This window comes from Nesoenas mayeri (genome assembly GCF_963082525.1).
Source record: "Nesoenas mayeri genome assembly, chromosome: 14".
NCBI classification, from domain to species: Eukaryota; Metazoa; Chordata; class Aves; order Columbiformes; family Columbidae; genus Nesoenas; species Nesoenas mayeri.
In genome coordinates, this window is record NC_137556.1 from 9,752,299 (window position 1) to 9,769,513 (window position 17,215).

At 37.0% G+C, this 17,215-nt stretch overlaps 1 protein-coding gene across 6 annotated transcripts in view; it reads left to right on the forward strand.

The window, feature by feature from the left end:
• The window catches only part of MACROH2A1 (macroH2A.1 histone), a 46,287-nt gene that overhangs the window by 13,817 nt on the left and 15,255 nt on the right, over positions 1-17,215 (forward strand). For 4 of the 6 annotated variants that reach the window (XM_080353057.1, XM_080353061.1, XM_080353058.1 and 1 more), the window contains 3 exons: positions 7,734-7,840; positions 9,318-9,515; positions 11,650-11,760. In XM_080353057.1, coding sequence (XP_080209183.1) covers positions 7,734-7,840; positions 9,318-9,515; positions 11,650-11,760 — 416 coding nt within the window. The remainder of the gene's footprint in view (positions 1-7,733; positions 7,841-9,317; positions 9,516-11,649; positions 11,761-17,215) is intronic. The other 2 variants (XM_080353060.1, XM_080353062.1) reach the window with 1 other exon arrangement.

Consider the following 17,215-nt stretch of genomic DNA (forward strand, 5'->3'; position numbering starts at 1 on the left):
AAGCGGTGGAATTTAGTTGATCTTGGAGTTCGAAAAGCTAAGTTGATACAAAATTACTTACCTGATTAGGAACCTAATGTGTACTTCAAGCTACAGAGATCAGACTTGATGAAAAACAATAAAAGCAAAAGCATTTTCTCATAATAAAAGCCATAACAGTGCATACCAATATGTCAGTATATATACTTATTTCGGAGAGGTAAATATGCATCAGAATTTGCATTGTGACGTTTGTCATATTTGGATATCGTACAAAATGCTGGACTGGATTGGTTTGATTTTTTTATATCATAGTCACAGAATTATTTTCTCTCTTGAAAATGTTAAATTTTAGTTATATTTTAATATCCTTAGAGCTAGAATTATTTTTAATTCTAGCAACAGTCATTACATCTATTTATTTGGTTAAGTTGCAACAAAGCAATGACTTCTATAAATTGCTGTTCAATTTAATATTGGTATCACCCTTCATTTCAAAGAATGGAGTTTAAGTGAAGTGTAAAACAAAAATATAGCTGATTTTGCTACACATTTTTTTCCTACCCTTGTATTTATTTTTACTTATATCTCCCGTTGAGAACAACAGACGACATCCTTTCCCTAGGTTTTCTCGGACTTGAAGTTCTGACATCAAGTATTGTAAGCATGCTTTTTTCCCTTGTCTTTTTTTCATAAGGATTATTTAAGAATGCCCATGTTCAGATCACACTATATGTTTGGTCTTCAGTCTTTTTTCCACAGCGCATTAAATTCCATGTGGATTCTTGGGTGCAGTCAGATAAAATGCTTCATCCTCAATATAAATTTCATTGGGGAAAAATAAATTTATTGGGGTATACAGTGAATTACAATATTTTTAAAATAAAGAGGAGGTACTTTTGCTCCAAATTACAAAAATATCTGTGATGTAGTGAGGCTTGTTACTGCAAGATGTCATGGATACCAAACCATTCTGAATGGTTTCAGAAAACAATTAGACATTTGCATAGAAATAAAACCCACTGGGAGACTAAACACAAAGATGGCAGTTCTAAGCTGGGAAACCACTAAGCTGCACATAGCTGGAATCAGGGGGAATGTTCTGGAAAAAATAGCATTTTAATTTTGCCTGTTCCTTTAATCCTCCTGAGCATCTGCTCTTGGGCACTGGCTGGTGACAGGATATCGGGCTAGATGTATTTTTTTGCTCCAATGGAGTTATAGCTAATCCATATGCTCACCTACCACAGAATACACAAAGTAATAGAATTTTTTACATGCTTTGTTCTCCACACATAGATTTAAAAAAAAAAGTGTTGAACATGCTATACAGTTACTCCTATACTGCTTCTGTAAAGTAATGAGGGAAAATATTTGTAAAGGTTTTTCTTCTAAATAATAACAGTCGTATTTGTCTACAGATACTTGTATTTATTATGGTTTCAATTTTTATCTTGATACAAAAAGACTTGATGTTAGGAAAAGGCTTTGAGACAACAGCAATTTAATGTCATAATATTTTCAGTGACAAATATTGAATCCACTTTCCTCACTGTCAGAGGCAGTATCTAATAAAACCATTATCACCATCTGCCAGATCACTGAAGTGGGTACACTACAAAAATGAGAGCGGAGCATATATGGTTTACATCACCTTTGGTCATTGTTTAGTAAAGTTTTTGATGGTGACTTGTACGCCTTGCTCCTCTTTGTAGGGACAGGAGCACGCACACCCTTGACATACATTTCCATTTCCTCTTTCAAGCCCAGGTTTTGGAGCCGCTTCAGTAAAATCCAAAGTTTCAATATGAAGTCCTATTGTCTCTTTCTTTTGTTAATAACACAATTAATGTTCACTGAGCTTCAGTAGATGATTGGCACCTGCCGCTTCTATAATGTTTGGATATGCAAATTCCTAACGTGTGCCTGCAAAGGCCAGAGACTAAGCTAGGACCAGGCGTTAAGACATGAGGAGTATCCTGCAGACTGTAACAGCCCGGCCAAATCATACATGCTGCACTTGATTGAGAAATGTCTGGCAGAAGTGATGTTAATCATGTTTGATTGCATTTCTAAAACATGTAAACTGTTAGGAGTAATGGCAAAGTGTAAACTGCTAGGTAGGGGAAGCTCCACTGTGAAAAAAGAAAAAAGGTTCATTTGAGTTGGATCAGGATTCCTTGAGTCAGTGGAGGCTGTTGCTTTTTAAATTAGTATCTGGGGTGTGACTGTTGTAATAAATAACATTTGAGCTTAAATTCACTTTCAGGTTTCCCTGAAAAGTAAACTTACATACCTTTTACAGATTGATAGTAAACCACAACATTTTAAAAATTAGGAAGTTAAATAACTTTGAATCTCGTACCAAAAAAAAAAACCAAACAACAACTGGGGTTGGGGGATGGTATTGAAGTGTCAAGAAGCGCTGTAAAGAAGTGTGAGACAGATCAGAAGACTCTAAGTGGAGGTGGCTTTTGTGGCCTCAACTTGAGTTTTATGTAAACAGCAGTCTGTCATCTGCCTTACAGAAATGCAAAACTTATAATAACTTGGCAAAGTGAACAGTTTCTCCTTTAAGGGGCCCAGTTTTGATACAGCTCAGACACTAAAGACTGAATGGTTTGAGGTTTTTTTATCGTATCCTAAGAGAATGATTGCTCTGTAGAGAGTTGAGGTTTCATCAAGGCTTGTTCAAAGCAGTAACATTTCTTGAATTGATTTTCACTGCATCAAATTTCCATGACTTTGAACCAAGGCTGAGAACTGTTTTATTGGAATGCATGAGGGAAAGTGTTGTTAAATGATTCTACCTTCACTCTCACAACTGCAGATTCCAGGGAGATTGGGTGGAATAGACAGAGAGAAGAACGCAGGAAACTCTTAACAGTCTTGGTTGATTGGGATAAAACCTTCCTGAATTATGTAAAATGATTCTGAAGTCAATAAAATGCTATGGAAGGATGATTAATTTAAAGTACGATAAACAGACTCCTTGTCATGTAGTTGGCTTTGTAGGAAATACATATTTTTCTCAGGGGAATTGTTTTTCTTTATTTCTTTTCATTCATTTTTCTTTAATTTCTGGATATTGTTCTCAATTTTCTTTTGAGCAGAGGCTTCAAAATTTTTAGGCTTGTTCCTGTTGGAACTTGCGTGTTCAGAAATTGGCCTTGTGTCAGCATATCACCTGTTAGTTGTTAAGAGTTTAATTTTCAAAGCTATGATTTCATCTCCCTGAAGAGAAGGTGGACAAAGGGATTCAATGCAACAGCAGCATTTTAGCTTGAGATGTAAACGAAGAAAAGAAAAAAGAATTGGGGGATGAACTTGGACCAGGTTGATGATTTACATTTAGAAAGTATTATAGCCTAGAATGCATGATAAGCTAAACGCCTTGTCATTTAGGCTTTAAAGGAACTTTAGTCAGTAATGACCAGTAATATTTTGTTCGAAAATTAGGATAAATGAACCAGAGCATTCTCCAGGAGTGGAGAAGAATGCATTTGCTTTTGTTTTCCATCCAGGTCTGCAGTTGCTACTGTGCCTGCTTTGGTTTGGTCTAATTGTAATTTGTTTCATTTTAACCTTGCGCTGAGTTCTTGTTCCAAAATTTGCAAGTGTTGTGAAATACCCAAGCAACGGTATTTAAGGCAGAGCAGTACCACTGTGAGACAGGGAAATGCAGATAAGGAAATTAGGAACTTAGTAGGGTGGCCAAGAGATAACCAGAGATTATAGGGTCCCTGTGAGTAGAGGATGAGGAACTCGATCTGAAAACTTGCTTTAGGATGAGGTTTTTGTGGAGAATTCTAAAACGTTTTGGTTGTGTTTGATTAGGAAATGCCCTGAGACCAGCTTTTCCTGTGCTCTTACGTTAGGCTTAAGTGCAAAGATATACAACCTGGTTTGTCTTTTTTTTTTTTCTCCTTTAAAAATATTTAACTGAACTTTTCAAAACCTCCGAGAAAAAATAGTTTTGGTTCAAGTGCTGAGAACAGGCTTAGACCAGTTTTCACTGCCCGTACCATTTGCCTAGGTCTAAACATTGCAGAGAATTTTTCAGTTGATATAAATGACAACTACATTTCATAGAATCATAGTTCTATTAAATTAATTATATTAATAATTTAATAGAATTTAGAAATCAAATTGATCTTTTCGTATTATAGTCAGACTCCTAAGGCATCCATCCCTTTTCTTGCTATATAGCAGCTGTTCATACATGAATATGTCACATGCTGACATGGCATTCCTACATAGTTTTTAATTTTCTCGTATACTTCTTAGTTTTTTTGCTAGATTGTTTTATATTTGCAGGTAAAGTAATACATGTTGTTTTGCTTTTTATGGAAATTATTTAAAAGCACATAAAAAGCCATTTGTATAAATACAAAGAGTATCTCTTCATGTTAACCGAAGATTTCAATATGTAGTAGTTGAAGAATTATACCTTCAAAAGCTTATAATATTGAATAATTTGTATATTTTCCTCATTAAAAAAAATATGTTAGTGTTCAGCGCTGCTTTAAAGTGTGTTTCACAGTTGCCTTTTGCCTGCGTGGTGGGGGTGTAATTATTCTCTGGGGGGAAATGCCTTGAGTAAATAAATGAAAGGAATGGAATAGACATTATGCAACTTGTATCCTTTTTGTGAGGCCTCATTTTTGTAAAATGGTCTTGTTTTGGTCTTCTGGCTGGATAAATACAAGCTGAGTAAATCCTGATGTCATGGAAGCTCCTAACACTCGCTTTTGCCTCAACCCTGACAGCTAAAGCTTTCTCTCTGACCCTGTTCAGTTGCAGGAGTTGATTTTTGAATGTCTGTTTTTTCCCACTGTTGGAAGATCACTTTTAATAAACAGAAATCTTCAATGATTCAAACCTTTGAGCCTGGTAGAATGGCATTTCCAAACATGAGTCTGACCTAAGAATTCAGATCCCATCTTGCTTTTAATTACCTTTTCCCACCTACCACTATTTGCAGCCCCACATCTAAATCCAGAGTCATTATTTTGGAGATTCGAGTCAGTTCCCTTACAGAGAGAGCTAGATTTTAATCTAGTTTAAAATTGGTTTAAAACACAGATGAATCACCAGTTCAATCTTAAGCAGTAAAGTAGCATAAAACAGATGTGAAAGTAAAGCTGGCTGCAAGCAAAATCCAGACAAGATCCCATCCAGATCCAGCAAGTCTTCATTTCTACTATCATTTGTTGGGCTTGGATAAGGTTTGCCTCTGTCAGTGCTAAATTAAACAAAAAAAAAAAAAAAAAAAAAGTTGCCTATATTTGCTTCAGCTTGAATCTGTCCTAATTTTCCGTTTTTAAATAGGGGAGAGTTCCCCCTTTAACCAGACTTGCATGCATAGCTGTGTTTGGCTGTTCTCTGTGCTGCGGGTCTCTCTGCATGTGTGAGCAATGCTTGGTTATTATTGGAGAGCTGAGAAGGCCAGAAGAGAAATTCCACCCTCCATGCCCTCCTCTCTCCCTCTCCCCAGCTCCTCTTTTGTGGTCCCCAACACCAGTGCAAGGCGTTCTGTTCCAGCAAAGGAAGCGGGGTACCTCAACTTCCCTAAAGGACCATTAGAAAACTGTAATTTCAAAATGAGTTTCCTGTCCAAGGAAGAGGGCTTAGCACTTACAAGAACAGTTCTCCACTGTACGAGGCAGACATTTTACTTTTATGAGGAACAAATAAAACATTCCTCTGCACTTTACAGGCATAACACTTTCTTAGACTCTTTAGTTACAAAACGACCTGTCTGCATAGTTATGCTGATCGGTTGCAGAAAATAACACGGACCGACTGTTTCATGGTGCCTGATGCGGTAAAGAAGCGGAGGTGGGGGAAGCAGAGGCAAACCAAAAAGTTCTCTGCTGTTTGCGGCAGATTCTTCCCATGCTTTTTAGCCGGTGATATAGCCTGAGATACAGCCAAGACAGTTACTGATCTAGAGAGGTGGAGATGCTGGTGCTATTACAGTGACACAGAGTCTTGCTGAGGTCAGTGGGGATGCGTGGGTGTAACCCAGAGCGCAGCTTCTCCGTTGGAAGGTGATGACATGTCTTCTGTCACGGGCGGCTGTATGCAGTGCTGAATGCAAGCTAAAGCTCCCCTGTCTGAGCTGTGGCTTCTGAGAAGTATGTGGAAAGGATTATGCCAGGTTAATTCAGTTCTTTGGAGGTGTGGAAAGTATAGTCAGGTTGACTTTACCCTGCTAATCCTGCTTTAAAAATAAATTAAAGAAATTGTTGTCAGCACGAAATGCTGAGTTACTTTTGGGGGCTTAGACTTAATATTCTATCTTGTATAATAAAGTCAATTGTGCACTTTGAAGAATGCAAAAACAGTGAAAGCCTAGCAAAATCCTCCGTGAAGTTTAACCGTAGAACATCCAGAAGCAGCTGTAAGTTTTCCAGTAGGTGTCATAACTAGATTATTATGGAACTTCCAATGAAAAATAATTGGGGAATCATGTTAAATTCAGCCTAATGAAAAGCCGTAGTCTGTGCTATGTACTATTACTTAAGATTTACTGTGTGTTATGGTAAAGGCATGTGGTCATGTGGGCTTTGATTTTAGTCTTTTTCATTTCCAGATTAATGTCCTAATTCAGTTCTATTTACCTCTAAAGCAAGCTTATAGGAGAGCTTTCATGGTATAGCCAGTTGTTAAGTGTGAAATCAATCTCATACACTATTCTAATGTTAAATTTTAATATAATAGTGTGTAATAGATTTTAAAAAGACGCTTCCGTTTTCTTTTTTCTCTTTTTTTCTCCAAACGTTACCAGATTTGCAAAAGGAAATTTATCAAAAGCAATAGTGAAACACAGTCTGTACAGAGGGAGATGAAAGGTTACGTGTAACGGAGACAGCAATAGCACATTATTGTGAAGTCAGATAAACATGTTATGTCATTTTTTTTAAATTGTTCCCCAGACTTTCTTGTAATTAATTGCATTCTTTGCCTAAGGCTTGTTGAGTTGAAGACAGATGAGTGAGCAGGTAATGCTGTAGCCTTTCACTTCATAGATCTTTGCAGGGGAGCAAGTTAATCTTTCCTGATTGCAATAAAAGTCATTTTATGCACAGCTGCTAAATATGTTTTGTCAAGACTGGAGATTTCTTTTACAGAGATAATTTACTGGGAGCAAACAGACATGAATCATCAATTACTTTTTTGGACAGAAACTTTTCAGATAGAGGAAAAAAAAAACCCAACATTAAGTCGGTGCAGCAGTGGAGTTTGTAGTCTTAGTGTCCTAACTTGGATGTGTGCTTACATGTTTCCATAATGTTAAAAATTACAAACTGAGATTAATGTCGTTTCCACTAATAAAAAAATAGAATCGATGTAAGCCAGAACTCGCATATATGACAGATTTGAGGAAAAAAACCTGCAGCGTTTGTACATCTAGTACTCTGTCACCTGATAGGAGAGAGATCCTGGGAGATGAACGCACAGTAGCCCTGACAAGAACACTGAAAAGTCAAGAATCTAGAGGAACTGCTTTAAAAGGACAAAAAAGTGAATATAGTTTAGACTACAAGAATTCGAGTGTGCACTCGCCCATCGGTGATTAGATATATAAAATGAAATCATAATATTAGAGTTAGATGTCTATTGAGGGTATTCTACAGTAGTTAGGAATAACATGATATAATTCAGATATCTTTTTGCATGGATGCTAAATAACACATTGATTTTTCTTAACGATTGCAATAATTAAAAGGGACTTACTTTTTTCCCAGCGGAAATTCTTGAATTGGCTGGAAATGCAGCAAGGGACAACAAGAAGGGTCGAGTCACTCCTAGACACATCCTGTTGGCTGTAGCAAATGATGAAGAATTAAATCAGGTAAGAAAAAACTTCACTGTGTGAGGGCCATGATTTCCTTTAGGGCTTTTAAAATTGTCTTTCCATATAGCTGAATTGTAACTCAAGACCTCTGCTTATTGAGTAGCCCACCAGGAAGCAGCTCATTCACTCACTAGCACACTGCCTGCCTAACAAACTGTAGCACTCAGCTTAATTATGTATTTCAGGACTCTTAAAATGTGTAAAAATGCAATGGAGAAGCTCTCACTATTACATCCACTTCTGTTAGAGCAGGACATTGTCATAAACTCTACAGAGACATGGAGAAAATCTTGTAGATGCTTTTTTGTTTGTTTGTTTTTATTTTCTCCCTTGTGCAGCTTAGGACTCAGCAGGACCTATCATGTTCCCATTGAAGTCTGTTAGTTTTGACCACAGAATTAAGAGCGCTGGATCTCTTGCAAGTCTGTGTCCTTTGCAGATTTCAAAATGCGTGTAACTCAGCCAGAAAAAAAAAATTGAGCATTATTATTACAGTGCTGTGGTGTCAGCCAGGGACACTGGCTAGGATTAATGTCTGTTTGTGTGAGGTGCTGTAAAAACAGGTCTGAAAAGATATTGTTTCCAAACCTACATATCATGATGGAGCAGGAAAAAAGGAAATAATATCCCCAAACCAACCGCCTCCTGACTTTGTCTGAAATTTGATACTTTCCATTCATCATCCCTTTGTGAGCTTGGAGCCTCACTGAGTTGTGGCTGGGGAGCAGTAAACACAACTCAGAAGGTGGGAGTACCTGAGGGACTTTAATGTCACCTTTTGTATCCTCCTGAACAGTGAATGAGTCCCAGTTAGGTGTATAAAAAATGGGTTAAAGTGGTTTTAAGTACAAAACATTATATATTTCATCTCTGCTTTTAAAGGCTTGAGTGAACTGCACACTTTTGAGTATTGATCTGCTTTTCTTCAACTACATAAAGATTTTTTTTGAAGAAAGACTTCAGGTATAGAGATTTGTATAAATGTTACCCTCCATTTGAAGTTTCATCTTCTAATAAAAAAAAAAAAAATTGTTTTAAAAATGCACTTTCAAGAAAATTCAGTAATTGGGACAGATATTGGGTTCTCCACAGCGTGGTAGCCATTGCAGTCCCATCCCATGGACTTTGGGGTCCCGTCCCTGCCGCAGACCACCTGCAGAACCTTCACATCTGGGCCTGGGGCTGTTCTGATTTGTGGCAGCTGGGTAACGGTCTGGATGGCATGGCCTCACAGAAACTCATCTGGTGTGAGCCCAAGAGATACTAACAAGCATATGTGCAAGAATACCTATTCACTTTATAGTTAAAATTTAGTACGTGATCAACTCCATTTCATGGCTCTCTTCTTCAAGGATAATGTGTTGCAAAAAACACAAGAACCAGTTAAAATGTACAAAGTTTGTAGTGACTGTCATTTTCTATTTGTGAGTGAATGCTGAAAATTGTTATCTACAACTTTTATTTTTTTTGTTAGCTATTGAAAGGGGTCACCATAGCCAGTGGTGGAGTGTTACCCAATATTCACCCAGAGCTGTTGGCAAAGAAACGAGGATCAAAAGGAAAACTGGAAGCCATCATCACTCCACCTCCAGCAAAGAAGGCCAAGTCTCCATCACAGAAAAAAACTGTATCAAAGAAAACAGGTGGCAAGAAAGGAGCGAGGAAATCCAAGGTAGAGTCACCTGTTTGTTTTAAACCCAACAAGCTTGCTTGTAGTAGCTGTGGGGGGCATCACACAGGGTCACCTTTCTGTTCCATGTGTTGTTGACAGCATGAATTTCAGAGGCAGTGTGTCAGTCTTGTGTGTGTGTGTGTGTTTTGGCTTATTTGTTTCGTTTTTCATTGTGGTGTTTGTTTGTTTGTTCCAGCTTAGTAAAAGATTCCTCTTAGTCGATTTGATGAAATCCAAAAAGGGTGAAATATTTCAGTAGGGTCCATTTCTGCTAGAGCAGGTAGCTGAGTCTCTTGCAATGTCAGAGTAGCGTTATGGCTATGTGTAGCATTATGGCTACACAAAATTGCTTTGGCTGAGCTAAAGATGCACAAATGCCCCCCTCTGTTTCTAATATGTTATAGATGAGAATCCTGCATGTTTAGACTTGTATTTTATTTTGGTTTTAATTCCTAGCAATTAATTAAACTCATTCAAAATGAAGTGTGGAGGTGAGGGGAAAAACAAGAGGACCAAAACATGATTTTTCTTGTGTTAGGAAACTAAGAATAACTTTTTTTTTAAGCTAAAGTGAACATTCCTTTCCTCCTTTTTTAGTATCAGATTGTAGGAGCAGGGAATCTTTCTAATGTGTGTGTGTTTAGCCAAGGATTTTTTTTTGCAAAACAACTACAGTCAAGCAGTAAGCTCTGAAGTTACATAAAAAAATAACATGAATTTCATGTGTAATGGATGGTGCATGTGAAAAGTCACCTTTCCTGTCAGACAAAGCTTCTGTATGCATCATGTATGTCTCTGTTATTGTTTACTTAGTCACCCTTCTAATTGTTTCACTTTTTTGTTTTTTGAACTGTTGAATTTAGTTTTGTCTTTTAGGGCACCTAGTAGCTGACATTTCAAGTGCAGTGCCTCTAATAAACATGCACTAATAATTTACCTAAATCTGGATTTTTTTTTCCCCCTACTTGATTACAAAAGCAGGAAGTCTGTTGTGGGGTTCTGTTTTTCTTCCACACAATAAACTGTATTGTCTGCTTACTATATTGGTATTTGGCTAACAGTAAACTCCTGGGAAATTGAAATTGGACCCATGAAAATCTAATTTTCAAAACATTTGTGTAAAGTAAAGCATAGTTACAGCTTCTACAAGCACCAATATACCCTTGCATCAAAGTCATTTTAGTTGCTCAGCCACAGATTTAGTTTATATACTTTGGAAAGGGAGAATAGGAGAATGGTGGCTTGCTTAATATTCCAGGTGTGCTTTTTAGTTTCAGCATCTGTATTGCTGAGTCACCGAAGATTTATATTAAATCATAAGTAGTAATTTTATGGAAAATATAAAATTCTTTTGGTCACCAACTGAGTTAATAACTACAGCAGTCAGTTCACTGTCTTCATGAAACATCCTTTTCAACATGTTCCTAGTTCTCATTTTTATTCAGTAAATCAATTCATTCTTGAAACCTATCATTTTATTTCAGTAATACAGTTGGAAAAAGGAATAGTGGTTGAGAGGAACTTCCTCTCCCCCTACAGCTTTACTGGAGATGAAGATGATCATGTCAAACAAGACAGAGAAAATTGTTCGGCCCATTTTCTGCTACTAGGCAGGTAGAAAGTAGATGTATTGTTCTGACACTGGCTCTAAGGATGACCAGAATTCAAAGCAGTATTTCTAAAAATCAGTTTCTGAAATCTGGGAGCACCTCCCTTCACAGAGAGATAAAGTTTGTGCTCTAACAAGTCAGTTTTTACCTTAAAATTAATGTCCGCCTACATGTATAAATAGATACATCATCATTTTCCACAAAAGCCATTAGAAAGCTGTTAAAAGTCTGAGGTGTTTACATGTTTTCCTGCAACATTTAAGAGAACTGTCGTCTGAATTGTGCACTGTCCTAGGCAAGAAAAGGCTTATGTAGATGTGCAGACGTTGAGGTCATTTTTTCTATTGGTTCTTTCAGCTGAAATCAGTCACCTTAGTTAGACTGAAGGATAAAATCCAAACCCCAGTGTTTGTACTGGCATTTTATTGCCTGGTAAGCATTTATGGCATGTCATATATCTTAGTGTTGTTAAATGGTGTTTTTCTCTCAGTCTTGAGTTAACTAATTAACTGTATTTTTGGAAGAAGAAGCAGGGAGAAGTGAGCAAATCAGCCAGTGCTGACAGCACAACAGAGGGAACTCCTGCGGATGGTTTCACAGTCCTGTCCACCAAAAGTCTGTTTCTGGGCCAGAAGGTATGCTCCTGCATTTTTATAATGAATACCTATTTTCAGCGCTGCTTAGGGAATACCCCCTCCCACCATCCCACTTTCCCCAGAACATCTAGGTACAATGGACATTTCCCCACTGAGCACTTGAGGAGATGTATCATATTAGTTTTTGAACAAAGAAATTCTCTGAAACCACTTTTGGAACATTTTAACAATATATAAATGAGACTTCATATGGCTACATAATTAAATACTCAAAGGAAAGCCTGTGTGCTTGTAATCTATCTCACTTTATTCATAAGCAGCATAATTGTTACAGCTCAGCTTCTGCTGAAGATGAGATTATTCTAAGACTAAAATGTCTTTTTTCCAATGGGCAGCCCACTTCACTGCTGATGTAAATGATTTACAGGTTTTTATCAAAAACTATTTTAGACATTTGCGCATAATAATGGTTTTATGCTTTGTTCTGCTTTGTTATTTACAAAAGTTAATGCTGTGTAATAATGATGCTTTTATGAAAAGCTAGAAGTCAACAATCCTTTTTTCCCTGTGAATATGCTTTGGGACATGGGGTGGTTTAATACAAATACATGTTTGATTAAAGAGAGGATCCATTTGAAGAGACAATTCATTAAATTAATTCGGTCTTTTATCTTGAAACCTGCCTTTAGTTCATGATACAAAATTTTGTTAAGTAAAACTGCATCTTTCTTCCATCATTCAGTAATCAGATCATTGTAAGTCATAAAAGATGAGCCATTGTCCATTGTGGGATGTGTCTCCTCTGACTCATTTTTATGTCATACTCAGGTGGTTCTCCATTTATCCTCCTTCCCACAGTTTGTTTGCACGAGAGTAACATTGTTTTTTGCAAGTTATGTGATTTTCCACCTTTAATTTTACAGCTAGTGTTAGATTGCTTATTTGGTAGGGTTTTTTTGTTAGGGGGATAGTTTTGAATATATTTTTATAAAACATTTTAATGACTAAATTAGAACCCAGAATTTACAAACTATTTCAAAAAAGCAAGTAACATCAACCTTCTGGACCTGATCTTGAGCCCCTTTTAGTTACTATAAGAAACCTGTAATAAGACCTGGTGTTGCGTTCCAGCAAGATTGACCCAGCAAATAACCAGGACTTTGGTCTTGGTGCAGTGGAAGAGAATCGTGAACTCCAGGACTGCTTTAAGCTGTGGGGAGCAAAGCCAGAGTCTGTTGTAGAGCTTTCCAGTGAGTACCTTGTGCTGGGAAATGGATTTTCTGGCTTTCTCATTTGCTTGGAGTGCAGTCCCTGACAAAACTACTGATATGACATGTTTGGCCCCATGCTGGGTCATGGTCAGTTAGTGCATGAGAGGGGCCAGGTGTCAGCTTTTAGTTGTAACACAGTACACATAATTAAAAGAAAAATGGAAACCCGTTTGTCTCCTGTGAGGGAACACTCCAGTTGAAATGGATGAATTACTGAGGTGCAGAGAATCCATAGGTGCTGTTGAGATGTCTCTGGCACAGGTTATATTGTGATTTTGATTCCCTGTGAGAAACTGTCTTCAGAGGCAGTAAATGGTTACTGTAAAAATCTAAGCAAAGTAGGCTATGTCTAATGAATATAGGAGTTTTCTGTATCCTATTATTTGTGACTTGTTTGAGCTGAGAAATAATGTATTAATGTCTTTGTTCTGATTTACCCCCAAAATAGCACATTTAGACCAAGCTAAATTCTTTCTCATTAAGACTGAAAATGTGGAAAGCGTAAAATGCAAAAAACCTTTATGCTGTAGTGATCAAAGAGATTATACTTAGCATAAAAACAACAACAAAAAAAACCCCTTTTATGCTGGTTTATTCCTAGAAATATTTTCAAAACATGCATTTTCAAAATTATCAAAATAATGTTTATTTCCTTGGAATAAAAAGGCAAAGATAAATCTTTCAATCTTGGGATCAGTGGGAGTTGGAGCCTTTCTCTCTCCTACACGTGAGGTGTGTTTTGCATGGGCCAAGAGGCTCCTGGGTGTTTGCTGCTCCATGCAGGTTTATCAGGCTGCAGTCTCATTGATGGTGGTGGTTGTTAATTATTTAAGTGACACATGGAAGTCTCAAATAATTGCTATTTATTTTGGAAATTTAAAAATTAAATATAACAATTATCTGTAAAAACACTAGTGACTTTGAATTGGCTAAATGCTTCTGCTGAGCCATTTCTACATGCAATTGCTGTTTAAAAATATAATATTGGTTTTAAAGTATTTATCTAAGTACGATACTTCACAGGAAAAAATCTGGTTCGTTACAGTTGTCTTAAATTAGTGCCATTTGGTATTCATAAAGAACTAAGAATTTGCTTCTGCACAGTAGTGTTGCAGTTTGATTCCTTAGATTTGTACATGTTGTTTTTTGGCAAAGCCTGTGAGGGCAGAAGGTGTTTGCCTGTTTGCCTGTTTGTGGCAGAACCCGTCTGCCGTTCAGCACATCCTCACTGTCCTTAAACAGCATTTTAAGGGAAGGAAAAATCTCTTGGGCAGGGAGGAACAGGGAGTTTAGGTGGTTCGGCTGGAGGCCTGGAAACCTTGACTCCTGCCTTCTCATTTTGGCGGATTCAAAGAGACTGTAAATGACCTTTTCTTTCTCTGTTGCCTTCCCCATTTGCAAAATGGAGATACAGTTACGCTCTTCACATGGATGGAAGGAAAGCTTAATATGTAAAAACATTTTGAGCTTTTCCATTTGAAAAGCTAACATATTTGTATTAATCACAGTTATTTGATTTTTCTTGAATTTGTACATACGGATTCTCAATATAATTTCATGCTCTGTGTGTTCTTAATAAACCACAGTGCAAACACAAAAACCTGAAGCAGAAAAAACCAAACTGCTATCTTTCGAACCTCCCGTGACATCCTTGAACACCTTTGCATCATGTCTCTGGTCTGCAAAACCACTATCTGCTAGATCAGGAAATAATTGACTAGATGCAGAGAAGGAAGAAAATAAATCCTGTTCTCAGTATCACGTCACTTATGAGTATTTAATGGGAGAATTCTTTTCTTGGCTCCATGTTTGCAGGAGGGAAAGGGAAGGGCTTTATTTGCAAGAACAGCTTTTCTTCCTTCTCATATCCACAAATTTAGCTACTGAAGACACAAATGAGAATGTTGCAAACCTGGGTATCATTTAGTTTTTAAAATATACTGTTATTGCATTTAATCTTCAGGTAACTGCTGACAGTCAGCTAGAAATTCTCAGAGGTCAGGAAACGGCAAAGAACCCTTCAGTTATTCCTGTGGAAATGTATTAGTGCTACTCTAATTAACTCTTAAAATCTAGTAAACTATGTAAATAATTGCACATCCCACAAGTGACATCCCAAAGAAAACATGGTATTCTGCACATTAACTAATTTGTTTTTCCTGAGACAATTATGGAGTAGATGGGCTTGAGGTCTTACAACTCTGCCTCTAAGCGTTAGGATTTGGACTTTCAGAGCGAACTCAGCTTATTGTCTGCAATAAGCATCTTCAGTTTTCTGTATGAAACTCACACCAGAAAAAAGTTACAAGATTTTAAAGGTAATTTTGTCTGAAATAAGAAATGCAGGGTTTGGTTCAGAAAATATTCATGGACCTCCTAAGTGCCATCTGCACTTTATCTAGTCTAACTCACCTGTAATATAAATATTACCTGAAGTTATGTCCATTCTTTGCACATGTATTTGTACGTTGTGCCTATTTTTTTAAGTGGCCCGTTAGGGAATCACTTCTTCCGTCTAATACGTGTTTCCTACTATTGGGTAGTAAAATTAAGCAATTATTCATTGGAGAATTTAATTCTACGGGACAACATCTTTTTTTTAATTGTTTTTTGGCAATCATATAGCTAACAGCGCAGTGAACAGTACATGCAACATTTAGTAAAATAATACTTAGCTGCCAACATATGCTATCAGTGCTGGGCGCCTTTTTAAGCATCTTGTTGCTGTTAAAACTTTAATTATCAGCTGGTTGCTATGTAAATCCCATATATGAGTAGGCACAGAGGTAGATTAAAGATCTGAAACCAAAATGGTCTACAGCCAGGAGATCTGGGGCAAAAAGTTGTAGAACACAGAATTAGGGATCAAAAAGAGTCACCTATAAAATGAACAAAATGCACTTAGGAACATGCAAAAATCTCCACAAAACAGTCTTTTGGTGTGTGCATGTGTTTTGTTGTTGTGTTTATTTCAAAATTCATAAAGTTTCTTTAACATTTTGGTTTTATTTGATTTGACTTTTTTTTTTTTAAACAGCAGTTGCTTGTAGTCAAACTCAAGACTCAAACTCAAGTATGAATAACGTGCCACGTGTGAAGTATTAAAAGATTCTAAGCTATTTGGAAAGCAGGCTTGCTTAGTTTTTATTACGAATTCCCGAACAGACCTGTACCTAAACCAGAGCTGAATTACACTCATTTTTAGCCAAAATCACCCTGTTTTGAGGGAACCTAATTTGCATATGTTGCTTGAGTAAACTATATGAAAATGCAAGCTTTTAAAAAGAGAAAGAAGGTCAATTCATGTAATCACATGAATGGAATGGAAATATTTTTTTCATAAAACTAAGCATATGGATGTTGGCCTCCTTAAATGACCCATTCACTTGTATTGGTTATGTGAATTGGCTCACATTCCCTATTAATAAACTCACATACACAAGGAGAAGATTTGAAGTGTTAAGTTTACAGAATGTGGATTACAAACCAAGAGACAGAACTTAGTTATTGATGAGATTCATTGCCATGCCTGAATGTAGGTGTTATGCTTCATAGGTTGAACCCAGCAGGCTTTGGCTTAGAAAGAAAGCCTGGCTTAACTGCAGCTGGCTTCAGGACTTGCATAATGAGAACTTTCTGTTTCATAGATGATTTTTATATTGCCTAATCAGCTACTGAAATGATCATTTTAAATGCATGCTGTTAATATAAGCATAATGTATGATATAGATAACCAATTTCCATGCATGAAAGTGCATGTTTTGCACTTTAAAGTGTTTTAAGTTTTGGTGGAAGTAAACTTGGTACATGTGAAATCAGACTCCTGAGACTGAGGACGAAGCAGTGTCACGCAGCCTGCTTATGAGCTTCCTCTCCTACCTGTCAACCTTTGCCAAGTTCAGCATTCTCATCAAATTGCCTTAAATGATGTTGCTTCTGTGCTGTGGGTCACGTACTATGATGAGACACCCGAACTGTCAGTAGTGAGCAAACTGCTGTTGCTTTACACCTCCAAGTACTTCCAAAAAACATCCTCACTAGTAAGATACAGTAGGATCAGTTTGTTACCATTGCTGGTCCGATTTTTTTTAATCAACTTCTTATTTTATATACTAGTTTGTAAGGCTTGCTCAAAATGTATTGCTAGAAGCTGAAATCTGCGCTTTCTCATATTTTATTAGTTATTTTTGTACTTTAAAGAGCATATGCAGATTTGAGATTAA